The sequence below is a fragment of the Symphalangus syndactylus genome, chromosome 3 (genome assembly GCF_028878055.3).
Source record: "Symphalangus syndactylus isolate Jambi chromosome 3, NHGRI_mSymSyn1-v2.1_pri, whole genome shotgun sequence".
NCBI classification, from domain to species: Eukaryota; Metazoa; Chordata; class Mammalia; order Primates; family Hylobatidae; genus Symphalangus; species Symphalangus syndactylus.
The window spans coordinates 147932968-147960723 of NC_072425.2; the positions used below are offsets into that span (position 1 = coordinate 147932968).

The 27756-nt window shown below is 44.0% G+C and overlaps 1 protein-coding gene across 18 annotated transcripts in view; it reads right to left on the reverse strand.

Annotated features, from left to right (window-relative positions):
* Nucleotides 1–23056, reverse strand: part of SNX19 (sorting nexin 19) — a 46327-nt gene extending 23271 nt beyond the window's left edge. For 5 of the 18 annotated variants that reach the window (XR_010119905.1, XR_010119904.1, XM_063635668.1 and 2 more), the window contains exons 1-8: nt 20813–23040; nt 18181–18319; nt 16824–16924; nt 16570–16689; nt 14483–14613; nt 13137–13233; nt 12466–12646; nt 9843–9972 (exon numbers count right to left, since the gene is read on the reverse strand). Coding sequence is in view for 16 of the 18 variants with exons in the window: in XM_063635668.1 (XP_063491738.1) it covers nt 9843–9972; nt 12466–12646; nt 13137–13233; nt 14483–14613; nt 16570–16689; nt 16824–16924; nt 18181–18319; nt 20813–22486 (2573 nt within the window). In the remaining 2 variants the exon portion in view is untranslated. The other 13 variants (XM_055273784.2, XM_055273783.2, XM_063635669.1 and 10 more) reach the window with 11 other exon arrangements.
* Nucleotides 23057–27756: the final 4700 nt, after the last annotated feature.

The following is a 27756-nucleotide window of genomic DNA, read 5'->3' on the forward strand; positions in this document are numbered from 1 at the left end:
TTTGGTGTAGAAGAGCTACCCAAAAGTATTTCCAGTTTCCTGTCTACAGGCTGAATTGTAAAACCTTTCCAAGTAGAAGGCCATCTATCCTGATATGAAGGATGTAGGGACACCAAATGGCAACTCCAGAATCTCCACAGAATAGGAACTTTGGGAGCACTGACTATGGGTAGAAAACACAGAGGAGTAATAAATAAAACTGGAAAACAACAAAAAGGAAACCTGAGGGAGACAGGAGGCAGGTGTTGAGGAACTTATCTTGATGCTGCATTTGCATACCAGCCTCCCTCCCAGGAAGGCTGAATTTTCCCCGAGAAATCTTTCAGGGCCAGCATTATATTAAAGTATATTTCCCACCAATTTACCCAACTCTCTCCCTGCTCCAGTACCAAGTAGCTCTACTTCTCCAAAGGGCACTTGGAGAAGCCTACAAGGACAGAGGTAAAGATCAAAAGTAAGCATTAACATACGGTTGCTTCTCCAAAACCAAGTTAATGGGAGAGAGCCAAACGGTCTCCATCCATGGCTGAAAGCAATAGGGAATGTCCTTGATTATGTAACAGGTTGATAAGATTCCTAACATCGGGGCTATTCAGCACTGACAATCTCCATCTTAGTGAATACGTAATGTATAAGATTTTAGGGTCACAGGAGACCCTGAATATAGGTCCAAGTAGTTTATAGAGAATACTGACAAAATTCTTGCAATTCAGATGTCTAGCTGGTCTCATCACCACAGACTCTATTCTGCTCACTCTGTTCTGAATGAATCAGCTCCAGCACTGAATTTTTAACGGGTGGGATCCACTCAAAGGGGCAACTTCTGGTCATCCACACCACTCAGAGAAGCAAGCATATGCTGAAGATGCATTAGAGCAGAAGGAAGAAGGGTGAAAGATGAAAGAACAGGGCTTATCTAAAAGTCACTGGCACTAAGGAGTAGGCAGATAAGTGGCCTCTAAACCGTGAAGCAAGTCAGGGAATGGCTTCCATAGTGCTGTATCAACACCAGGGCAGGGGACCTATAACTGCAAAACAAACAGGTCTTCCTCAAAGGACAGCGAATGGTATTGTTTAACCTGCAGCGCCACCTGGTGCCCAGAGGGAGAATTCCTGTGCCCACGCCATGCAGCAGGAGTTTGGTAGGCTTTTGGTCACCTATTTGAAACAACAAAAGCAACACACATTCAGAAAGAAGCTGGCTAAAAATATTCCAGATTGCTTTTTATTTGAAAGTAGAATGCCCCTTCTCCCGTTTTAAAAATGTCTTAGTGTCTAGAATATTATTTAGCCTAAAGCAGTTTAAATGACACCTATCTCACAAGATCTAGCTGTTATACCTTCTTCTATAAAGGCTCCCTAACATTTACCTCTAAATTATCTCTTATCCCCCTAAAAAACTTCATGCACTAGGCTATGATTCCCATTTCGACAGTAACAGGCAAAGGAAGTTAAGTGGTTTGTTCTAAGTCACATAGCCTCAAAGCAAGATCTGAATTCAGATCTGACTTCAAAGTCCATGTTCTTGCTTTCCATGTGGAAGGAAAGAGGTGGAGAAAGTACAACAGCAGGAGATGCTTCCATAGAGGGCAGGCTCGGTGGGGCTTCATACTGGGAGGCCCAGGTTGGGGAGGGGCGCTGCGCTCTTTGGAAAGGAGAGAGCCATTAGAATGGGAGATGGCCTGAAGGGCCCCCAAACCTCTGCTTAGGCCATACCATGGCTCTGGGAATCAGAATTCCCCAATTAACTGAAGATCTGGGTATGCCCTGTGTGGAGGGAATGAAAGATTCAGTTTCCATTTTGCTTCTGTCCCCCAGCACTATTGAGGAACCCCTAAGATTCTTAATAGTGATAAGCAGAGGGACTGCCTCCAGTAGAATGACGTGTGATCTTCTGTGTTCATTTATTTGACACAAATTTATTAGGTGTCTTCTATGTATGGGGCTGGGTGTTGAAGACATAATGGTAAAAAGACACAGTCCCTGCCCTCAGGATGCTGACATACATTCTAAAGCTGTCATCAAAATGTCAAAATCTTAGGTTTCTGTTTGCAGTCACAGATGGGCAAGAGACACCAAGAACCTGACTTGGAAAAAAAGGCTCTGAGGTTGAAATACCTCATGATATTCTGTTTTTTTGTTAACTTTTACAATGAGCAATTCTGTACCTCTATTTGAGTATATGAGACTTCAAGAGCACACACACAGAAATGCAGATGCAATGCACAGGCACACGGCTGTCAGCTGCCATCTGCCTGCTACAATCTCAAAGATATATTCCAGTAGAGACTGGTACTACGTGACAGGAAAGGCATGATGTCTTCATCCTAAGATGGGTGTAGAATAAGTGACACCCAAGAAATATGACAGGCAGACCACTCATATGACAGGGAAACTGCTAGGGCCCATCCTGGTCCAGTCTATAGCAGTCAAGAGCTTCCTTTTGGCATGGCCTAACGGAAGAGGCCTGGGACAAGCAGCATTCCTTCCCAAGGAGCCACAGTACAATCTAAGCAAAGCCATCAATGAGAAAAATTAATTTCAGCACCTCTAAAAACAGCCCAAGCCAATGACTGGAGAGCCAGAAAATAACCGAGAATTCTGAAGACTGAGCTTGAGTTAATTTTGTATTTGGGGGTCTTGCAAAAGTATGCGTATTTCTAGAAAAGCTGTGCATAGGAAGAGATCAGGTATAAGACATAGCCAGGCCTCAGAGCTGAACTGGAAGAAAAAGTTACACAGCAAAGGAAAAAACTGTAATCTATGCTTCCTGAGAAACTCTGAGTCTTAACGTTGATAATCTTTTCCTGATTGTGAATAGGATGTAAATAGAGATAGCTAAGAGACAATCTCTGGCTCAGAAGTGCTTTAAAAATAAAATCAGAATATGCAGACAAAAATAATTTCTATGCTACCATCAGATACATGTGTCCCTGAGAGTAGCCGGATGGAAAGCAAGAGAGGCTAGATGGGAATACGGCAAGGGAACTTTCAGGTGAACCCAATTCTAGTGGCCACTGCTTTGCGGGAAAGCTTGCATGGAGGGGAGGCAGGGCAGAGCAGTGGGAAACACATGAGCTCTGAGGCCAGGATGACTTAAGTGGAATCTTAAGGTGTGGTGGTTACGACTTTTATGATTTTGGGAACGTTATTTTATCTGAATGTAATTTTCTTCACTTATGAAATGTAGAACTATATGTCTATCTCATAGAATTGAACATTAATATAAACAGTACACAGCTGCTTTCCTGGTATTAATATTGTAATAAACGTCAGTTCCTTTCCCATTGCAATTACTCGTGCCCTTTTGGTGGCAGACCTGGAGGTTCTCTTAAGAAATAACCAATGTCACAAAGAACTGTTATCCACCTGCTAGTTAGACATGCCCACCAGGAAAGAGGCCCTTGAAGTAGAGTTCCACTCAGAAAGCACCTTGATTCTAGAGCATTCTAAGAGATTAGTGGAAGCAAGAGGGTTCATGGTCAACCTTTCCCAACTGTCCTTAGGGGAGATGGACATTGCGCCTTGCAGCACAGCACTCTCCAGTGCTCCCAGACTCTGCCACAGCTCTCCTGACCCTTCCTAGGAGACGGTTTATAGAGAGACATCTTCTCTAAGAAAGTGATTCCGAGGTCTGGTGTAAGGTCCAGAGCTTGCTATCAAGTTTCTCCTGGGTCCCCTGCTTGCTGGACTCCTTAAACCTGCACATCCTTTCTTTTTTTCTTCCTCTCTGTATACTTCCTAACTTTACACACTTTACACTCCCCTCTGCCAGAACCTTCCCCCCTCCTTTCTGCCAAGCCATTCCATTCCCACATGCCCCCAACACTCACACACACACACACTCTCTCTTACACTCACACACACACACACACTCCCTCTTTAACTGAGAAATCCTGACGCAGATGCCAGGAATGTGTCTGCTGCCCTTTTGACACAGGTCTGATGCCATTGTCGGGGCCATGGGGAGGGCAGCGCTGCGGACATGGCATTCACGTATTCTGCTGCTGGCGTGGTTCCTATTTTTATCGTGGCATTGCTCTGGGTGTCCAGGCAGGGCGCCAGTCCAGCTTCTTCTCCTTCCTTCACTTATCGGGGCTCCATACCAATCCTACCCCTTACCCTGGCTGGGTCTTCCTGCCCCAAACCCCCTACCATCAATGGAGCACAGTGTATCTCTCCCCGTTCCCTCCAACCCAGTCTAACTCTGAGTACTTGCCCAATTTGCTAAATCTGATTCTGATGTTTGCAGAGATATTTTCAAGTTTCTTCTGTTTTCGGGCATGAGCAGAGTTTGCACAAGCCGGATTTGCTCCTTGGCTCAGACTGCTACCCGCTCTCCCCTTCCCCTCCCTTTGTCTCTCATTCCAAATAAGGAGTGCTTCTTGTTACATAATTGGATGTTCCCAGCACAGAAGCTGACACATGAGGTTAGGCGCACATGCATGCAAGACTTCCCTTTGACTTAACAATGCCTTTTTTGGGCATCTAACTTCTCTTCAGCTCCCCTCCCACTTCTCTCCACATCATCAACAATCAACGGAGATTTATAAGCCTGGCTCAGATCAGAGCTCTTCCAACTTTGGCTTAGAAGGAGGGGTTATGAGGTCGAACTTATTCTGTTTTTTTTTTTTTTTTTTTTTTCCTTTGCAGGATAGAGTGTGTGCTTATAATTTGACAGAAGTCTATGGCGTCCAAGGCAGTAATGTACATAGGTCTTTTAAAGTTGTGAGATGGGTACACAAAGTTGGAAGCAGAGGAATAAACTTGCCTGCTTGGGGATAATAATACTGGAGGTTGGAAAATGAGGATATTTTACGGAGGAGATGCACTCAAATCTGGTGACTATAGCATCCCTGATGGTCAAACTGCAGTGTGTTCTAAATAACTAGAGAAGTGGCAGTACCACGTGTGGCACCAACACCAACTATCCTGCTCTTTTAAGCACAGAACTTAAAGGAAGAGAACCCAAGTACCCTGCAAAAGCATATGGCTCAGCTACCCGTGGTTTCAGGGAGGGCAAACAATGTAGTCTCCTAGGCAGCAGTCGTGGGGATGGGAGACAACGGGACCTCATATCATGCCTCTTGTGGGAGATGCAGGGGGTACAGTGGAGAGGTGCTGCAGCTCTGGAGGTGTCAGGTTTCTAGCACATTGGCTTACCAAAGCAAATAAAGCTGAACCATGTAGCAATGCATACACCACTTTTTAAAATTAAAACCTGCAACTGTCCCAGGGACAGTAACATGGGCTGCCTTTAGACTGCAGCAGTGCCCTTAGTTTAGCTGCAAGTGTGTAGCTATGGAGATGCACTTTGGATTCTACAAACTGCCTGATAATCTCCAGTACTTGGAGACAAAGATTTTTGGGTTGGCTTTTATCCTGCTGAATTGCAGGGCAAAGATCTGATCCTGAAATTTAGACAATCATCACAGCTATAAATCAGAAAAACCTGGGTTCAAATTCTGCTTGTGATATTTATTAACCCTGTGATTTTGACTAGATAACCCACATTCTTTTTTTTTTTTTTTTTTTGAGATGGAGTCTTGCTCTGTCGCCCAGGCTGGAGTGCAGTGGCGCAATCTCGGCTCACTGCAAGCTCCGCCTCCCGGATAACCCACATTCTTTATAACTCTTAGTTTCCTTGTCTTTAAAATGAGGGTCATAATACCACTTTCGCAGGACTTTTGGAGGAATTAAATGGTATTAGGTTGGTGCAAAAGTAACTGCGGCTTTTGAACAGCATGTGCATGTAGTGTTCAGTATAGTATTTGCACTAAGTAAACTCTCGATAAACATTTGCTGGACAGCAAATATGCTGATGCTGATGAGATTATCCACGTTTACACTCTGAATGCTAAAATGAGTTAGCTCCACGTCTGTAATACACAGGGTGCTTGCAGGTATGAGATCATGGGCCCCCAGTGCCAGATCTTTGGAAGCTCTGGTGGAAGAACCGGTTCTTTCTTTAGATATCACGACTTCTAGCTTCCTATCTTAAGGAGGCTTCAGGAAAACTGTGAAACCAGCTATAAGGTACTGCAGAAGAGGGCCAAAAATGTCATTAAAAAGATGGGAAAAATGATTTGTAGGGATACATGAATGGCCTCAAACAGAGAAATATGAGATTCTTCATCTAATTCGAATCTGTGGAAGCTTGGGTGAGGAGACTGCGAACAAGATGTGGTCCTATTTTCATTGCTGCCAATACAAAACCAAATGGGCTAAGGATAAAGTTGGATTCTTAGATATAAGAACTTGTTGACAGGAAGGGATATGAGACAACTGAACATGTATAAAACATCTTCACCTGGAAATATGTACAATGAACCAAAGATAACAGGCCATAGGTACAAGTTTTTCAAAAGTAACTAGCTGCAAAATTCTGTTCTTGCACAATATTCACAATGGCTTCATTCAAATTCACCAAATATATTCAGAGTTTTCCCACTTTTCCCATCACAATAATGATGCTTTTCCATAAAATAGAATAAGACAAAACAAAAAAACAAAAAGTCAGAATGTGAAAAGAGGAGAAAGTCAAGGGAAATTCAGCTGTAAGCCCTCTCCCTCATTTCCTTTATGGCATGAGCTACATTTGGGCTTTGCTAGTCTTCATTCACCAGACTTTACCCAGCTAACTGGAGTTGTGGTTGTAGTTGGGGAGTGTCAGGGATAGGAATGGAAAGGTGAGGAACCTGCCTGGGCAACATGGTGAGACCCCATCTCAACCAAAGAATTAAAAAAATTAGCCAAGCATGGTGGTGTGTGCCTGTAGCCCTAGCTACTTGGGAGGCTGAGGTGGGAGGATGGCTTGAGCCCAGGAGGTTACAGAGAACTACGATTGCAGTGCCACTGCACTCCAGCCTGGGCGACAGAATGAAATCCCATCTCACTGATATTTCATATATTGACATTTTACCCTCAATATATGAAAAATGAAAAAGAAGCCTCACAGCCTCTGCTCTGAACTCTAAAATGAGCCCTGTCTTTTCCATGTTTGCCATGCACCTGGAACTTGCTTCCCTCGTATTTAACTTTTCTGCCTTAGATCTCCCAGGGCCCTGGCTACATGAAATAGTTCTTCTGTGATCATTCTCTAACTCCCAGAATATAGGTATTTCTCCTTTATCTGGACTAGCCCAAACCCTTGAATATTCTGAGTTATTCAAACTTCAGGTAAACTTTTTCCTACCCCTTTTATATAAGGATCTCAATCTTTTTTGAATTTCTCCTAACTCTTCTATACTTTTATCCTCATACTGAATAATTTCTTGTGTTTTGAAACCAATCTGTCATGTAAATGACCTCAAGGAGAAGGGCTCATTAATGGTCACATACTAGCTAGTTTTGGGATCTTCTCATTTTGTTTTTTTAAACCACTTAGAAGATTAGCAAAGGGAAGTCCAAAAAAAGAAGAAGAGAAATGAAGGCCTAATTAGTGACATCCAGAGGTCACAGAATAAAACTAAAGAGACTATACTTTCAAGTGTAAAGGTACTGGGAAGGGAAATGTTTATTTCTTTATTAAATATTTAATGAGTACCTACTATGTCCAGGCCCTGTATAAGCTGCTGGGGAGACAAAGCTAGTTCCGGTCCTTAAAGAACTAATAGTCTACACAGGGTTTCTCAAGCTTGATAATACTGATATTTTGGGCAGGATAATTCATGTTGTTTGGCATGGTGGACTGTCCTGTGTAGCTGCAGGATGTTTAGCAGCATCCTTGGCCTACACCCACTAGATGCCAGTAGGCATCCCACATCTCCTACCCAGTTGTGACGACAAAAAATATCTCCAGATAATGGCAAGTGTCCCCTGGGGGACAAAAGTATCCCCTAGTTGACAACCACTAGTGTAGGAAAAGCAGATCATTTATATAAACACACTGTGATAAGTATTATCATCAAAACTTCACAAGTTAGAGAAGACGACTCCTTAATTCTGGGGGAAAGAGAGCAGATGCTACAGAAGGTTTCACAGAATAAATGACATTTTATGCTTAATATATGAAAAATGTTTTGCAGTAGGCCAAGCAGACAAGAAGAGGAAAAGTTAGGAACACAGCGAAGGAACAGGGAAATAACAGGTAGAGAAAGACCATTCGAAGGCAGATACAGGAAGATGAGCAAAGGCCTGGGGGTAAATGACCACAGAATATTCAGGCAATGATGGACGTCTACACGGTGGAAAGAGAAAAATAAGACTGAAACCAGATCATGCCAAGTAAGAAAGGAGATGGAATTTTAATATAAAGAAATAAATGCACATTTTACACAGAGTGGAGCCCCTTTTCAAACAAAGCCTTACCTAGAGCCCCAGTATATTAAACTGATCAAAGTGGAACTTCTTTGCTTGGGTCATGGTCCACTCAGTTTTCCCTGAGCTTCTAAGTTGGCTTCAGAAGCACTTCTGCAGAACCCTAGAACTCTAGGACACATATTGGAAAAACCACTTTTGTAGGTAATAGGATACTGCTGAAAGATTTTAAGTGCAGAATATATGTTCAGATTTGTTTTTCAGAAAAAGGCACTCTAGTGGCAGGGCTGAATACTGAGTAGGAACAAGGGGAAAAGCTTAAAGGGACAAAGACCAGTCAGCATTTTATATGTAGGTTTCACTTGGAGATCAGTCTTAAGGCTACAAGATACATGAAAAAAGCACACTGGCTTTGAAGTTGTACAAATCTGTTTTAAAATTCTAAGTGTGCTACTAATGATGACCTTGGGCATGTTAGTTGACTTTGCCAAGCTCTATTTTCTCATTCTGTAAAATGGGGCTACCTACCTCACTTGACCACTATAAAAAAAATACATGTACATGGAGATTGGGCGCTGGCATAGATAAGCGCTTAGCAAATATAGATGTGCATCATCTTCTTTCACTTGGCCTCTTTATGATTCAATTTTATTAAACCTCCTTGATCCTATGTAACCTAGAAAAGGGAGATTTAATTGCTTGCTGTTAATAACTTTTCGACTTGGTAAAGAATAGATACATAATTCTTTTTTATAAGGATGTATTTTTTGAGTGACCTGTTAGCATGAGCCTCATGCTAACAGAAGGTCAGCATTTGGCTTCCTCTCACTTTGGGATGTGCCAAGATGTCTCATAAGAGGGAGTTCAAAACAAGAGTAGCCAAAACCCAAGCACTACGTGTGTCTGCCTGGCTCAGAGAGACTGTTTCTGGCCTACTTCAGGTTAGCAAAGCTTACATCAGTTCCATAGTTAGAATGTCAGCAGCTAAAAACCACCTGTGTACAAATCTTTCAGGAGATCAAATGGTGTGAGGATTACAAAGACTGGATTAGAAAAGCCAACTTGCAAATCCAAATTTCCCTCTATTCTTTACCATCCTGTGTCAGTAAGTACTTCAGCTGTGAATATTTATGCCCCTCTCAGAGAAAACAATCTTTATTTCAAGAGCACTGATCTGTTTTCTGCTTTTCTTTCCCACTGTTTATCATCACAGTAATGACATAATGTCAGTTGAGACAAATGTCCACCATAACCAAGTGAGAGGTGCAGGGCTGGAGGATATAACTGGGTGGAAAATTGAGAGGAGGACAAGTTCAGCTAAGTATTTTAGGATCACACACAGTGTCTGCAACTCAGTACATTATGCCAGAAGTCTTACAGAACCAGATACTTTCAAATTGTAGACAACAAGGTAGTTAATAAAAGCTTTCTGATACTCTCAAGGCATTTTTCATCCCTGTAACCCCTGTAACACAGAATCTATCTTCTCTTACGGCTGCAGATTTCCTGGAGACTATTCAGCATTGCATCCCCCTTCCCTGCAATTTGAGATTCTGATGTGAGGGAGAATTCAGCAGTCTTACCTTTGAACTAGGGTCCCAAAGATAAGACGAAGAAACTTCTGCATGTTTTCGGTACACAGCCATTTCCACTGTTCTGTTAGTAGCAAGAGGAGCAGATCCAGGGCTGTGTCAGCTAACTCTGTCTCTGTTCCTGAGGGATAAAATGGCATCAAGAGTAACTCAGAAAAGACCCATACTTGAGGAACATCTTTCAAGGTACTGGGTGGCACCTGTGTCTCTCTACCTCCTGCCAATCGTCTGGTATTTTTGCAATCCCTCTACACTCAAATCAAAAGATGTTTAGCTCATATCTAGAAGGTTCAGTGACAGGCTCAGCATTTCTTTACAATTTTGATTAATGTTCCTGATATTGTAACCTAATAAATGTTTCTATGTTTTTAAAAGATATATATATATCTTCTAATTTTATATATATATACACACACATGCACTTATTTTGCCTACTTAGTTACTATTTCTTCTGTATTTCCCCAGGATGCTGAATACTTTCTGTTCCAAATAAAATCACAACTAGTGACTAAGTGTAACTGGCAAGGCCTCCTCTCTTTCCAACCTTGCATTCCACTCGCCCCCACAAAGCATTATGGAAACACCGTGGCAGAAGTAGGGAAAGAGTTGGCATTCATTTTCCTGAAAAACCTCCATTACACAGAGCTGTGGGGTTAGGATTCAGGAGGGTTCAGTCTGATTTTGCGATAACGTGGTTCTAGGAAGAACACCACACCTCTGGTAAAATGCCATAACAATTACTACATTCTTCCCTGTTTCAAAGACTGTAAGGGCCACAAATGAGCTTATACCCATGCTAAACTAAGGTTTCCTGAACAAATGTATTTTGTGGAAGGAAGCATGTGTTGTTTAAACCTGTCCTGGGGTTCCAATGTCACTTCTGATTTGCCTCCAAGTATGTGATGTTAAAGAATGGATCTGAGATATCTGGTGCCACTGCTGTGATTAATATTATAAGTAATATCAACAATGACTTTGTTAGGGTAGGATAAATGGATATTCTGTGGGTCACATTGCCCAAGCTCTCCTTGAACATGAATGACTTCTGATTTGGACAGATCTACTAGAACTGAATCATACTTCCCTCTTAACCCCATATAATACATATTTTCTTTTCTGTTTGTATTGCAAGGATTGGGAGCTGATATGTTGTTTGATTTCTAATCATCTTCTCAAAGATGGGATATTGCATTCCTTGGGAGACAGCGTCATCCTGAGCCTTAGTCCTCAATCGTATGATTCCCTCAGGTTCAGCATCTGCTTGGAGCTGCCACCATGTGGTAACAATTAGTTACAGCAGTGAAAAATAAGAAAGCAAACAAGGTACCACCAAGTCAGTCCTCTTAAAGAAAATGGTAGATTTTTTTTTATAATCATATGAGCATTTTGAGTCTCTCAGAGATAGAAGAAGGGTTTCAGGCCTAAACCATCCCTCTAGAGATATGATGTTCAACATGTACAGGCTGGACTTTGCCTAGAATGATATTCTTACCACATTGCCCCTGCCCCCTGCCATCTTTACAGTCTCTTAGAGTTCTCTGATGCTTTCACTGTCATATCACTTCACTTAGTCAACTGTGAGATATGTGTGAAGGGATGGGGCTGTCAACCTCATTTTTCACAGACTTAAATTGAGGCCCTCAGAAGAGATGTCAGGTGATTTGTTCATGGGCACCTCAGAAAGAATAGTGAAATCAGCTTTTTCCCCAGTTTTGAATCTAAGATTTTGTGATCTTTTATTCTCAACAGAGGGCTTTATCTTTATGGAACTGATATACTTATTTTAAGTTCTTGTTCAGTAAACATACTGATTAATATCTAGGGCTTTGAATTTTTCTTCTATGGAGTACATATCTGCTCTTCTTCTCCTGGAAGGCAAAATTGCTCTGCCTCCAATGCATATAAGGAGGAAGTAGAGCTTTTACCTCTTCTCCCTCCCTACTTTATGTTGGGTAACTAGGTGGTATCATCTGCCATGGCAGTAAATAAAGATAAAAATAATAGATCTGGGGAAAAAAGACAATTTCCATCTTGAACACGTTACATTTCAGTTGCCCTATGGTATATCCAAGTGAAGATACACAATATTCAATATTTAAGGCATCACCATACACGTGTTAGAGCTGAAGCCAACAGTACAGCTGGGGTCACCCTGGAAGAGTGCGTAGCATAAGAACAGCGAGCCAAAAATCAAGCTCTGGCAGGTGGATCATGGAGCCAACAGAGTGGACTAAGAAGCCACAAGAAAGGCATGAAGGAAACCAGGAAACTGAGACACTAAGGGAAGAAAGTTTCTAAAGAATTGCAAGAGTCTGATTTGCCAAAGCATGCCAAAAATAAGTTCAATGAGCTATCAATATTAACAGCATGATCTTGTCCTGCTGGATTAGAACTCCCTGTGTTTGTGCCCTGTTCTGCTGCTTGATTCCGCTGTGGCAACTATGTCCTACTCATCTCTGTGCCCCAACACAGCACCTCCAACACCGGAGTTCAACACATGGCATGCTCAGCTGAATGGAACAGAAACCAAAGTTACAAACTCATATTATCCCAAGTCCCAAGTGGATGCCACCCTGGCTCCCTTCTCCACGGGAGCAGAGACCTCGCCACTCACCTGGATCGCTGTTGCTGGGGACTTGGGCTGGCACAGCTGCATCTGACACGCAACTGTCCACACGTCCTTTGGGAGGTTGTTCAGGATCTTTTTCTGGGGCTTTTGTTGGCTGCATTTCCAGTAACTTTGTCTGTTTTTCAATAAAAGATTCCATCCCAGACATGGATAGAGTCTCAGACTCCTAAGAAATAGCCAGTGGCATATCACATATGGAATGCTTACAGTAGGGGAGCAAATGCAGCACTCTAGGTTTCCCTGCCTCTCCCCTGCAGAAGTACCTTGGGTATAAAACCCAACTGATGCCATGACTACTTTAGGAAAGATTTTATTTTTTACCCAAGTTGCAAGTAAAACAGCCTTCCCTGGGATTATCATTTCTGCACACATTTTTGGTCATCCATTTTTTTTTTCAGGAACTAGCTTTCTTTCTTATCTTGTCATCCATTATCCAAAACCCACCATGGTTGAGAAGCCAACCTGCCAACCCAGAACTGGTAGGAATTCCAAACCACTTAGAGAAAATACTTTTAGCATAAAAGTTGGAGATCCAAATGCTGATTAAGTCATTTAGCAGGACATTTCTGACTTTAGAGAATATCTCAACTGCCTGTAACTGCAGGACCAACATCTCAGATATTTTTGCCTCACATTCTCTGGGTTTTGGTTCTTACCACATTGCCTTCCTGGACACAATAAAGAATCTTGTCTTGTGCTTCAGTCACACTTAGTGTTGGAGAAATTTTACTGGATGAAAACCTCAGCCTGGACCTGGTACAGAAACGAAGAGCAGAAACAGGATGTAATGTATGGCCTTGAGCCCCACGCTAAGGGCTGGCAAGTATTGATAATAAATCACAACAAGTATATCCATACTTATTCTGGGGAGCTTACTGTGGTCAGAGCTGCCAGGAAAGACTCTGCCCTGCAATCCCCCAAACAATGTATATTCTGGCAATTCTTAATAAATAATGTAACCCATACACTAAGTTATGTCTGCAGTGCGCTTGTGAAATGGCTTCTGCTAAGTAAAACTGGCATCAGTATGAATTATGGTTATATTCCTGCAGGATAGATTAGCTAACATATACTAGGCACTCACTAAAAATTTGCTGAAGATTAAACAGACAGGTGGCATAGAGCAAGTTTTTATTATTGCTATTCATGGTGTATCCTTTTTGGACATCCATTTATTCCCCTTGTGTTCCAAATAAAACCAGAGAAGGAACTGCAAGTGATAACATCAATGTTTCAAGGGACAGAGACTCATAAGCACATGTATCATGGTCATCCTTCAATACATGGGTCCAGTTAAGAAAAGGTTAGGTGCTGTGAGTCTGTTATTGCTGGCCCACGAAACATAAGCACAGAGAGTCACATACACACACACACACACAGATGCTCTCTCTTTCTTCATAAGGACTCAGATATAGATGAAATTTCCAGTAAGGGTACATGTGGTACCCTTGCTTGCCACATGTTGGCTTTGAATGCTGCCAGGGAACAGCTTGGGCCCTAGTGAAGGAGAGAGTAGCAGTAGTCAACCAGTTACTAAAATAGGCCCTGCAGGTTTCCATTCTAGCCCTTTCCTGTTTATTGCTAATATATGCAACTTCTGAGCCAAGATTTCCAGAAATGATGGCAAACAGAGATCAGTTATAAGCCTTAATTCTTAGTAGGAAAGAAACATCTCAATTTTCCAGGAAAAGAGAAAAGGGAATATCCTAGTCAAAAGAGAATATTCCTCCTAGTCAAACATCCCTGGTCAGTTGGGTCCCAGGTTCCCATGGCAAAACCAAACATTCAGCAGTGCTGCCTCTGCAGCACCGCAGGCTCCCCCGGGTGGAGCACTGAGGAGCTTGGGGTCTAGCTTTGCCTAAAAACTGGTATGTCTAACCCACCTCCACTCCTCTCCTCTAGGGCTTGAGAATTGGCTCAAGAGAGAGGTGAGCGTTGGCTGAGGACTGGGGATCAATTTGAGAACTGGGGAAAGGTCCCTGGGTAACTGAGCGCTTCTCACTTGCTAGCCTTCTTGCCTTCTGTCTGGGACTTGCTTTCGGTCTCGGCCTCACTCAGCTCCTCTGTGGGGCTCTGGGGTTCAGAACGAGGAAACGCTGTCTTCAAGGTGTCCACAATGGCACTCACCACCATCTGTAGGGGTCAGAGGTGCAGGGTCAGTCCATCCACATCCACAGATGGAAACCGCCAAGCGAGTAGTTGCCTCACAGCACTTTACGCAACAGGACGAGGAGAGGGGCCGGGCTATCTAGCAAAGCCTTATCCAGTAGGAAGGTCGAATACCAGCTAATGACTTAGTGACAACTATCTTTCCTTTTTTCCATGGCCATAAAAATCTTTTTCCTTGAGGAGTAAAACAAACAATGCCATGGGAAAAGAAGCCAAAACCAATAGTGAGAGAAATAAAAACCTAAGAGTTCTGCAGGCTGGTGAGGTATTTTTCAATTTCTTCCTTTTTATGTAAAAAAGTCATTTCTAGTTTCCAAATCAATAACACCTTCATCAAGATGTGCATCAGTGGAAGTACATAAGTAGGCGTATAAAGAGAAAGGAAGAGTGAAGAAGATGATCAAAAATAAAAATACAGTTTAGGGGCACAGGTAATATTAACAGGCTTAGAGTAACTTACACAGAGCAAACAATCAGTTTTTCTAGTCAATTCAAACAATTTCTATTCTTTAGGTACAGAAAGAATAACAAAAATCACTCAGGTCAAAACTAAGATATCTGGAGTTGAGTTGTTATAACTTATCTACTCATAAAGACCAAATAAAATAATCCTCACAGAAGATTAAGAATAACCTCTATTTCTTCAGAATGGCAAAATGACATACAGATATTTGCTAAAAAGGACAATGTACAAACAAAACCTTAAACTATCAAAGAAACAGAATGAAACATTTACTCTTCCTCTGGTGCTTCTTGCTAATTAACACTCCTGGCTCAGAGCACCATGCCTTCTTTGACTTATTCTTGTGGTATTCCTCCATAAGGAGTAAGCTAGCATAGCCAAGACAAGGCTGAAGAGAGTGGTCAGCAGACTACAGTAAAGACTGGGGGAGAACAAACCAGGGAAAGAACACTGAGGATGCATGAACTTAGATAATGCAGCTTAGAAAATACAACTTGTTCTCCAGGATCACAGAACTGTAGTCTGTGAGGGTGGGGAGGTCCTCATCTGTCTCATTCACTGATGTATGAATAGCAACTAGTAGAGTGCCTGGCTCAAAACAGGAATCCAGTAAGTAGATGTGGAAATAATGGATGAATGATATCTGCATGGAACTCTAGGCATTTACCCAGTTGATCCCTTTTTAGTTTGTAGTTTTTTCCATAGCAGTGGATATCCCCTAACACCTACTACATGAAATTCTATTTTATTTGTTGCTCCAAGCCTAGATGAGAAGAGGGAGGCTCCTCTTCCACCAATGAGTCAGTGTTTACCAACCCTATAAAACACACATCACTTTTGATAAACATAAGCCTCAGACTTCTGCCCCAGAGATGCTCATATCAGTTGGTAATCACTGCTTACAAGCTCTGACATATTACACAAATGTCCTTCTTCCACCATCTCCATAGGTGCTGAGATAACCTCTTGAAAAAGATAGAATTCTCTCCATACTCTGTTCTCTAGCGGAGAACCATGACACCACTCTAAATCCAGCCTCAGGTCCTGTCTTAGGCTCTTTTTCCTGGGTGACCCAACACTGGAAATGAACTTTACCTTCTGAAAGACCACCCTTCATGCCAGCTATCTGTGAAGACACAGATCAATCTTTACATGCCTCCAACAGCGCAACAATATAATAATACCCCCAGGAGATATGTGTATACTTAAGAGTGTTGGGGTCCTGTTTCCCAGCAGCTGTTCCCTGTGATTCAGCAAGCTGATGATTCAACAAGCTGATGATTCAACCAATATTTGGCAACAGGTCTTGACAATTTAAGTCCATGTTCTATTGATGCCTCTGTGCTACCCCTTCCCACACCCTATTGCTCTTATTTTTCAAGCACTGCCTCCATTCTGATGAATCCTCCCCATTTATAGATCAAAACTAAAGCTGAGCACAGTGGCCCTGCTGGTACCTTGTCTATTCTAGAGACCATAAATGGTTTCTTGACAAAGGCAATACGAGCATCTGTGTTCAGAGCAAGGAACTCCTGCACCTCCTCACTGTTAGCGATCTCCGGAATGGCACAGAGTTGCTGCAAAAGGAAAACACACACACAAATTTTAAAGAGAAATTCCAGTCCCCAAATCTCTCCACCTTGGCTTGGGTGTTCTGGGGTTAGACACCCAGGTTAAAATGAGAACAAGGCCAAAAGAGAAGGATGCTGACCTTTAGGAATGATTCTAGGAGGCTCTTACGGGCTTCTACTCTGTCACTGTCCATGTTTCCAAATGGAAGATCTGGAAAGAGCTTTTTAGGACCCTTCACATCTTCAAAAAAAAAAAAATCAAAATAGTCACTCATTTCACATTCACAGAGAGCTATTCCATATAAAACATATAAAGAAAACAGAACTATTGAATATATTTCCTTGGATTAAAAAAAACAATTTGAGGACTTCCAAATATACATATGATCCATACAACACGAAATTGTTATAAGAGAGGGCTCTAAAGTCCAGAGACCCAAGTTTAAATTTGGGCTCAATCCCTACTATAATAATGATCTTAGGCCATTTGTGTTATCTTTCTGATTCTATGTCTCTTCTATAAGATGAGGATAATGAGGGCACCTATCTCATAGGCTGATGGGAGCATTAAAAGAGCGAACACGTGTACAGTGCTTAGGAGAGAACCTGGCATGTATTTTCAAGCTTGGCTCAGTATTAGCTATTGTGTTAAGAAAGAAAATACATAATTTATGTCCAAACTTATTAAACTGTTTATTTGGGTAATCATCACCATTTTTAAAAAAACAAAGTAATCAGTTACTAATTCTTAAGAGTGAAATTTTATTACATTAAAAAAAATTTGGCCGGGCGTGGTAGCTCATGTCTGTAATCCCAGCACTTTAGGAGGCTGAGATGGGTGGATTGCTTGAGGTCAGGAGTTCAAGACCAGCCTGACCAACATGGTGAAACCCCATCTCTACTAAAAATACAAAAATTAGCCAGGCGTGGTGGCGGGTGCCTGTAATCCTAGCTACTCTGGAGGCTGAGGCAGGAGAATGGCCTGAACCTGGGAGGCGGAGGTTGCAGTGAGCCGAGATCACGCCATTGCACTCCAGCCTGGGCGACAGAGTGAAACTCCATCTCAAAAAAAAAAAGTCCCCCATGCCTGAGAGTTGTCAAACAGCACACAAAAGATCTGGGTGTGAAAGGAAAGTAGGTAGCAACAACTTCTGTGTAATATTTTAATATTTAAAAACCACCAATCTATGAATCTGGAAAAGTTAATTTAACTCCTCACACTAACTTACAGGCACAGGTGGAAATATGAACACTTATTTTTTAATCTTAAACTAGATGAGGCTCCAGAACAAAGCAGTTGGCAGTAAAGGACTACTTCTGAAAGAATGTGATTGCTGCTGTCCAGCACTAAATTTCAAAACTCCTGAAGCAAACCCAGGGAGCAGGGAACCTTGAAATGGCATTCTCCTCCCTGATCCCTCCCATAAACCAACAGGCCAATCAGGGTGGCTCGACGTGGGAAGCAAGCGGGCAGTTGGGGTTGGGGAAACTCCTGACTTTTGATGAACTTTCGTAGATCTGGTTTCTCCTCCAGACGGGTCTGCAGATTCAAGAACTCCCGATAGCGGCGATTCACAGTGTGGTAGGCCAGCTGCTGCAGGCCGCTGCTGTTTTCACCATCAAGGGCTGTCTCGTACTGTTCAATGAACAAATTGATTGACTGAATCAGCTGGGTTTCAGCATATTCTATTCTGGCTTTACTACTTGGTCAATGGCCACATAGCAAGAGTATGAAACTAAGAACAAAGGGAGGGAGTATGTTCCTATTCTCTTCCAGAACCTCCTATATCTAATTGCTCAGAAAGTCAGAAATGAGTTTCACTCCTCTACACTACTACTTTCATCTGAAAGCTGCCTCTCCCAGATACTTTCTTTACTTATAAAAATGGCTACATAACTATTTTTCAAATGAGTATTTGAATAGAAGGCATAACATCCATAAAAATGATACTGCCTCTATCACCTTTAAATTACAGGGCTAAACATTATAACAGGAAAACCATTTTTCCATTATACTCTCCTGTGATTATTTATATTAGTTAAGGGAAGAACAATTAATCCAAACAGCAGATAAAAATCATGTTTATCTGCAATAAATAAAAGGGTATTTGTTTTGTTTCAGGCAGATTAATTTTCCTAATTGTTATTCTTAGAGCCAAACTGAATTTTTCCTAAGTACCTAAGTATGTATCATCTATATCACAGAAGTCACATGAAAATTGGAGATGTGATAAGGGGTCAAAGTCCACTGTCTTCCTAAGCTTAGAGGGCAGGGCTGGTATGTGGCAAAGACGACTTATACCTCATGTTCCCCAAAGAGTGAATACCACGGATAGCATGGAATCTGCAACTCAGCATGGGAGCACACTTCTTGACAGGGTAGTTAAGATACAACGAAACATTGTGGAAGAAGTATATACGTGCGCCTTCTCATTAGGAACAGGTTATTATTTTTTGGTTGAGGTATACTGTGGGCAAGAGATGGAAAAAACTACCTCCTTGTTGGTGGGACTTGTGGCTGGTGCTTTACAATTTTTTGGAGACAGATAGGGTATTCATTATGAGCTGATGTGAGCAAAGCAGTCCCTCAGAAAAGCACTGAGAAGGAAAGACCAGGTAAGAGCGACAGGTGGCATTCAGGGTGGGGCTCTCAAGCCTGGAGCATTTGGAACTATGAGGCTTTCTGTGGAATACGCTGCTCCTCGAGGGCCAATTTTCAACACCGTTAAGGTTACTTCCATCACATAAACTGAAAACTATTTACTATCAAAGTATAATAATATTGTTATACAATTTAAAATCAGTTATATGTCCATATAAAAATCTAAACCCAATTTCAAATTACTCATAATTGGCTATATTATTTTGTTCTCATTTTTTACTTTACTCTTTTCTAATGCTTAATTGAAGTAGTAGCAGATGTCAAAATCTAGCCAACAACAAAAAAGAATAATGGGAGAAAAACTGTGAACTTAAACATTCTATCCATCAACTTTTCTGCTAATGAGGAGGGAAAAAACCTGCTGTTTAATGTCAGTATAGGAATAGTCATTAAAAAAAGATGAAATAATCAGAAGCCAACACTTAAATGTGAGAAAGGTGCATGGCATAGGGACATCCAGAATTAGAACAAAAAGGCAGGAAAATGCTAACAAAGTTATACCAGTCCTTTGAGGCTAGTCTCAACTATTTTATGACCTGACAGCTGTACTTCTACAATTTGCCTATAAGGAGTGTGTGTTTGTGTGTTCACACATATGCATTTCTAATTACGTCCATTCTGTCCTACTTGAAAATGTCATAATGTTACTTTCTAAAATGCTGTCATGATGCACCTGTGTTGAGCAGATCAAGGCAGGCCTTTTCCCTCTTACTTGGATTGGGAGTTCGGAAGAGTGTAGCAAGCAGGCTGTCCCTGGTGGTAGCTTTTGGACTCAAATGAGAGAAATTCAAGTGGAAGGCAAGTAAAATCCAATGGGTAGGATCTTGCCCAAGAATTTTCTTTCTAAACTTCTTCTTCCCTGCTAATTTCTTTTTCAAAATACTAGTATATTTTGTACTTTGTTTTAGGAAGGTAGGTTATTTACCTATGTCTGTCTCAGAAGATAGCAAGTTTTTGACTCTTGGAGGTGTTTAAGCAGACTTGGGAACAACTTGACAAGAGGTAACACAAAGAGGGTTGGTTGGATTAGAGAGGCAATTCCCCCAAGATGGCCTTAGGACAGGCTGACTCCATGTTATCTAGAGAGTTCTATTTGAAATATAAAACAAATAAAATAGAGAATCCAGGGACCCCTCCTTAGAAATTCTCATACAGAATCCATCAGTCTGTCAGAATCTGTATATCTGAAAGGCAGCTCAAGTGATTTTGAGGTGCAGTCAAGTTTGGGAACCACTGAAAATATAACCCTCAGCATTCTAGCAGCCCTGAGGTTCCAGGATTGTTTGTGTGAGTACAGGATAAACGCTACTTTGCCTTACAGATTAGCTTCAGACCATTCACAGAGATAGATGCCTATTGAAACACTTCAAACTAACAGCATCTCTCCCCTGAGAACATTTGCTTCACTGACTGCTTTCCAAACCCATTCCTAGCCCGGGTGAGCACCCACAGCTTTAATCCTGTTACCTTCACAGTATAGAGTGTGTATGGGTGGAATCCGGTGCCACTGTGCTCTCGGGCTGTAATGGTGCCAGTGATACGAAGGTTCTGGATGATAACTGGACCATCGGGACTGCTTAGGGGCTCAAAGCTGAAGGTGGCTGAGTTGAGAGGACCAGGTGGAGAGGAGGAAAGCAGAACTGGTGGCAGAGTAGGATCAAGGGAGCTCACATCATTGGTGAGATCCTTCTCTAAGCATGAGGGCCGTGAGGGGCAGGTCTTTTCTGGCCCCTCCAGCAAAGCTGTAACAGAGGCGGTAACATCTCCTTGTTCTATCTCCTTGTCTGCTGTGTCAATGTAGATCTCTGGGCAGGAATTGAGTGTGGAGACCAGCAGGCCTGTCTCTGTTTCTGTCCCTGGACCCTCCTCAGCTTCTGCTCCTTCAGATGCCTCACCATCTTTGGGTTCCAGAGCCTGGGAACCCTCTAGGGCACACAGGACATCCTGAATTCTGTCGGAGAGAAAGTTGCCTGGGGTCATGAGCATGATGGTTTCTTTGCCCAGTTCAGACAGCGGAGACTCCAGCTCTGAGTCTTCACATAAGAACAGGGGGCCTCGAAGATTTGGCTGTAGGAAATGAGATGAGTTGTTTCCTACTTTTCTTTCTTCACACATCCCACCCAAATCTCCCTCTACAGCTTCGTGGCCTTCTTCAACCTCTGGAGAGGGGCCTGCAGGACCCTCTGGCTCACTGTAACTTAGGAACACTGGGGCTGCTACTGGAGAAGCTCTCCCTTCTGCAAGCTGCTCTACCTCAGCAATCAGTGGCAGAGATGTGGGCACTGAGGGCTGTTCGGGGGCACTGGCTGGGCAGGGTGCTGGATCTCTGGCCTTGGAAAAGATACCCACGAGTACAAGGTGGATCCAGTCAGGATCTGACAGCCTGCTGATCAGTGGTAAGATTACATTGCATGTGATGAGTTCGACCACTACATGGCGTCCGGTACGAGTCTCCAAGTGGGGCTTGGGCACCAGCCCTTGAAGCAACAAATTCACAACGCCACGTGTATAGATGACTTCAGCACTGGGGCTGTGCACAGCAGGATGTGGGGCAGTAGCCCGGCAGTAAGCCTCCCAGAGGTGGGAAGGCTCAACTGGACCATTCTTCCCTGCAGTGGCCTCCTTTGCCTGAATGTAGCTCTGCAGGTGACAACCGCAGAGAGTCAGAACACTCTGGGCAAGAGCATGACTGTCCATCATGCTCATCCTTCTCCGAAGCTCCTGGACCAACCCTTTCATGGCTGCCTCCATTTCCTCCTCAAAGGCTGGCTCCTGGCTCACGGAACGGTACCAGGATAACACAAAATCTCGAATAATCATCTGGATGGTGCGGTTGATCTCCTGTTCCAGCTGCCTTTCTGCCTCAGGGCATGGAGGGCAGGTGGCCAATGGGATGAAGCGTTCCAGGTGCACTCGACCTGAAGCCGCTCCAGCAATGCTGGAGCCCAGCCATCCTCCCAGCACCACTAGCAATGCGGACAGAAGGCACAGCAGCCACACGTTGACCAGAAGATGTATGACCAGGAGCCAGCCAAGCAAGACCCCCACAGCCATCAGCTTCCGGCTACTCAACAGGTTATTGAGGTGACAGCTGGATCCAGCTGGAGTTTCCTGGAACGGTGGCACTGTTTCTGTCTTCATGGCTGAACAGACAAGGTGGCTTCCCCAGATGTCAGCCCTCAAGATTTTACTTCAGAGTTAGGGAAGGGGGGCGTGAACTGTGTCTCAGATATGGGGCGATCTGGGTGCTGTTCAGGGAACCGGGGCTCCGGGACCTCAAAGTCCTACAGGCACTGCAAAGCGACAGCTGCAGCTCCGCGTCTCCCCATGACTACCACTAACAGGGCCCTCGAACTCGCCCCTTCCAGCCGAGGTGTGGCTTTGGAGGAAAACTCTGCGGCCTTCATACTGCCCCAGGCGGAAGGCCTCTTCGCGGCCTCGGGGCCGGCGCTGCAGGGCCCTGGGGCCCACGGACACTCACACACGCAGAGGGCAGCGGCCGGCGGAGACTGGGTCACACGCCGCCGGGAACCGCGCGCCCACACTCAGCCCCGACCTGAAGTGGCCTCATCGGGGTCCTCTCCGGGATCCTCGGCCCGCTGCCGCCGCAAACCTGGGCGACTGCGCTCCGCAGCCGGGCCTGTGTTAAGGCTGACCGCCGGCCGGCCGCCGGCGACAGCTTCCGGGTCGACGTCGACGGGAGCGAGGCATGCTGGGAGAGCGGCCGCGCGCGCTGCGAGGAGCGGCGCTGCCCCGCGCCCTCTGCTGGCGAGGAGCCGCCCTGACGCCACCTGCGCGCGGTGGTCTCGGAGCCTGCGCTTGAGCGCGCACGGGGCGCGTGCTCGCCAAGAGCTGGCGCAGATTCCCGAAGTGCCACAAAACAGAGCCGCCGCAGCAATCACCGCTAAGACCCAGACTTCCAGACGCTTAAAACGCGTCCTAGTTCTGGTTATTAAATGAAGCCTGTCCGTTACTGCTTAGGCACGCTGTCAATAATCCGGTTTATTTTAGTTTCATTGGCCTGATGTGTCTTAACATTTACCCGTTTTCCCCTAGAGCCTGTACCCCGCGTCCCCAGTACACAGCCTACCTCATTTGTTGTCAGAAATTGCAGAATGTAAGGCATAAAACAATACAGAGATAGATTTATGTTTTACATTTCATATACTGTATCACAAAATCAAATTTGTGGTTGAGGGTTATTTGCTGGTGGCATTACACAAACAGGCAAATATTTTGAGCATCTGCTATCTTCAATGTGAGAGGCAGGGTGGACAAACAGAAGCAGACCTTGTCCTCCAGGACCTCCTGCTAAGTGGGGAGGCCAGCGCTTTGTACGTGATTGGCTATCTAATAATGCCAGTCAGCGTGCGAGAGAGTAAAATACAAAATATTATAGGAATTCAGGGGAAGAAAAGATCACTGTGGGTTGCAATGGTTAAGGAGAAGCTCACAGAAAAGGTGCCTTTATGCTGAGTCTTCAAGGTTGAAGGTTTCTATTCACCTCTATCTCTTCTCGCCTTATCCTCCCCAAAAACATAGGAAAGGAAAGCAGAGAGAGAGGTGTCCTTTCAGATAATCCTGTAATATATTTGCTTTGGAATATGCTCTATGTCGGATTGTTTCTGGCTTTAGCAAATTTGACTTCACTTGTCTACACAGGAACCTACAGGAAGACAAAATATCGGAAGCACTGACCAGGTGTAAAAAGTCTTAGTGTCAGTCTTGCGTGAAGCCAGCTTCCACATCCACCTTGGGCCCTAGGAGCTGTGCCCGCAGCGTGGGTCTCCTTTCCATTTAGGCATAGGATGCGCATCGTTTGCACAGAGCTGCTCATGGTTGCCCTTCGTCCACCTTCTCTGTGCTGTAAGCAGTCTTTCATCATCATGGACTACTCCCTAGATGTCTAAAGGAGTCTTCAAACAAATCCCAACCCAAAACTCTGCCAACAAGAAGTGCGTTGCAGCTTCCTGTCTCGCCCATTGCTACTGTTGGGGCAGAGACTTCCTTTGATACAAAAGAAGCCATCATTTAGATGTGACCCATAGTTTACGATTAATCACTTCTAAAGCAAATGGTTTGATTTAGGATCAGTGTCCACTAAGCAGACTGGGCACTCCCCTGAGATGGCAGAATGTGAATCCATGCTTTCATGGTCCATATCTTTTCACTGCTGCCTGCCTTCCCACAGAAAAGGAACTCGAGAAGTGGGCTCTGCCCCTCTCTGCCTTCCCAGACCATTCTAATGTCCTCAGGAGCACTTAGAAAATGGCAACAATGCTCTGGAGAAATGTCCCTGCCACCTAGTTGGGAGCTAAAACAGAAATGTGAATGATGAACGGACTAAAGACGGTGCTGAAGACTTCCCGTGGCAGTTCAAAGAGAAAGTTTACTTGGCAGCATAATCTGGAGTGTTCAGGGCAGTAAGGAAGTGACCTTGCAAGTGGGCGCTATGCCACCTGACCAGATGGTCTGGAGCATCAAGGTAGCCAAGAGTGCCTTCCTGATTCTGAAGCAGGTTTGATGGACATGCCCATGCACTTGTCATTTGGACGGGTGTGAGCTCCTGCCTGGGGGTCTGGGCAGGCCTTGGTCTCCAAACAGATTAATCACCGGGAGGAGGTGAGAGTCAGGACTGATGTGCCCTGGTGTGTGTATGTGGGGTGGGGAGACTTGGCCACACCACTCACCATCTGGAGACATCCTTCCTTCTTTCCTTTTCCCTATTTCTCAAAACATTAAAGGCATAGTGCTAGAGTGTTGGAGAAAACAAGACAAATAAGATACAATAATTCTCCTCAAGGGACTCTCAGTCTAGTTAAAGGAGAGACACGTAAATATATAAATGTATTGAAACATGATCACGTGTGTAATGTGATGTGTTCTGATGTGTTGTAATAGAAGTGCATACAATAAAATCAAAACGCAAAGGGGGTGGTCTGCTGTGGAAGGGGGTGGCTCACAGACAGTTTTCCCTTAAGTTGGGAAATGAAAAAGAATTGAGTGTATTTTAGGAAATGTAGGGTGGCGAGAGCAAGGGGCAAACAGAGGGAAGGTCTTTCAGGCAGAGGCTGCTCATAAGCAACAGGCAGAGACCATGAGAGCAAGGGGGCCCATGACATAGGCCCTGCCGGAGCCAGCCCGCACCCCACTTCAATTTTCTCTCAAAATAGAAGACCAGGAGGCTTCCTAAAGAGAAGCTCAGTGATGGGGCAAGTGAGTGAGAAGAGGCGATGGTGTGGAATTATTGCTGTGCGATATAGAAAGGGAGCTATTGAAGGTCAGGTAAAAAGATAAAGTGGGGGCTGGGCGCAGTGGCTCACGCCTGTAATCCCAGCACTTTGGGAAGCTGAGGCAGGCAGATCATGAGGTCAGGAGTGCAAGGCCAGTACGGCTAACATAGTGAAACCCCATCTTTACTAAAAATACAAAAAAATTAGCCAGGTGTGATGGTGTGCACTGGTAATCCCAGCTACTCAGAGGGCTGAGGCAGGAGAATCTCGTGAATCCAGGAGGCAGAGGTTGCAGTGATTCGAGATTGTGCCATTGCACTCCAGCAGCCCGGGCAACAGTGAGAGACTCTGTGTGGAAAAAAAAAAAAAAAAAAGAGAAAGCGGGGCTGAGGGACCTATTTGTAGTGGCACCAATACATATGGTTGAGTTATTTTCTCTGGAGGTGTTTAGTATTGTATTAGTCCATTTTCATGCTGCTGATAAAGACACACTGGAGACTGGGCAATTTACAAAAGAAAGAGGCTTAATTGGACTTGCAGTTCCACATGGCTGGAGAAAACTCACAATTATGGCAGAAGGCAAGGAGGAGCAAGTCACATCTTCCATGAATGGCAGCAGGCAAAAAGAGAAATGAACTTGTGTGGGAGAACTCTTCTTTATAAAACCATCGGTCTCATGAGACTTCTTCACTATCATGAGAACAATGGGAAAGACTTGCCCCCGTGATTCAATTATCTCCTACCAGGTTCCTCCCATGACACGTGGGAATTGTGGGAGTTACAATTCAAGATGAGATTTGGGTGGGGACACAGAGCCAAACCATATCATTCCACCCCTGGCCCCTCCCAAATTTCATATCCTCACATTTCAACACCAATCATTCCTTCCCAACAGTCCCTCAAAGTCTTTACTCATTTCAGCATTATCTAAGAATTCCATAGTCCAAAGTCTCATCCAAGACAAGGCAAGTCCCTTCTGCCCATGAGCTTCCAAAATCAAAAGCAAGTTAGTTACTTCCTAGATACTATGGGGGTACAGGCATTGGGTAAATACAGCCATTTCGAATGGGATAAATGGCCAAAACAAAGGGGCTACAGGCCCCATGAAAGTCCAAAATCCAGCAGGGCAGTCAAATCTTAACACTCCAAAATTGATTCAAAAAGTGGGTTCCCATGGTCTGGGGTAGCTCCACTCCTGTGGCTTTGCAGGGTAGAGCCTCTCTTCCAGCTACTTTCACGAGCTGGCATTGAGTGTCTGGCTTTTCAAGGTGACTGGTGCAAGCTGTTGGTCAATCTACCATTCTGCAGTCTGGAGGACAGTGGCCCTCTTCTCACAGATCCACTAGGTGGTGCCCAAGTAGGGACTCTGTGTGGGGGCTTTCACCCCACATTTCCCTTCCTCACTGACCTAGCAGAGGTTCTTCATGAGGGCCAAGGCCCTGAAGCAAACTTCTGCCCTGGCATCTAGGCATTTCCACACATCCTTTGAAATCTAGATGGAGTTTTCCAAACCATAGTTCTTGACTTTTATGCACCCACAGGCTCAACATCATGTGGAAGCTGCCAAGCCTTGAGGTTTGCACCCTCTGAAGCCACAGCCTAAACTCTACATTGGACCCTTTCAGCCATGGCTGGAGCAGCTGGGATGCAGGGCACCAAGTCCCTAGACTACACACAGCACTGGGACCCTGGGCCCGGCCTATGAAACTGCATTTTCCTTCTAGACCTCTAGGCCTGTGATGGGATGGGCTGCTGCAAAGGTCTCTGACGTGCCCTGGAGACATTTTCCCCATTGTCTTGGGGATTAACATATGGCTGCTGGTTACTTATGCAAATTTCTGCAGCAGGCTTGAATTTCTCCTCAGAAAATGGGATTTTCTTTTCTATTGCATTGTCAGGCTGCACATCTTCCAAACTTTTATGCTATGCTTCCCTTATAAAACTGAATGCTTTTAACAGCACCCAAGTCACTTCTTGAATGCTTTGCTACTTAGAAATTTTTTCTGCTGGATATCCTAAATCATCTCTCTCAAGTTCAAAGTTCCACGAATCTCTAGAACAGGGACAAAATGTCACCAGTCTCTTTGCTAAAACATAACAAGAGTCACCTTTGCTCCAGTTCCCAATAAGTTCCTCATCTCCATCTGAGGCCACCTCAGTCTGGATTTCGTTGTCCAT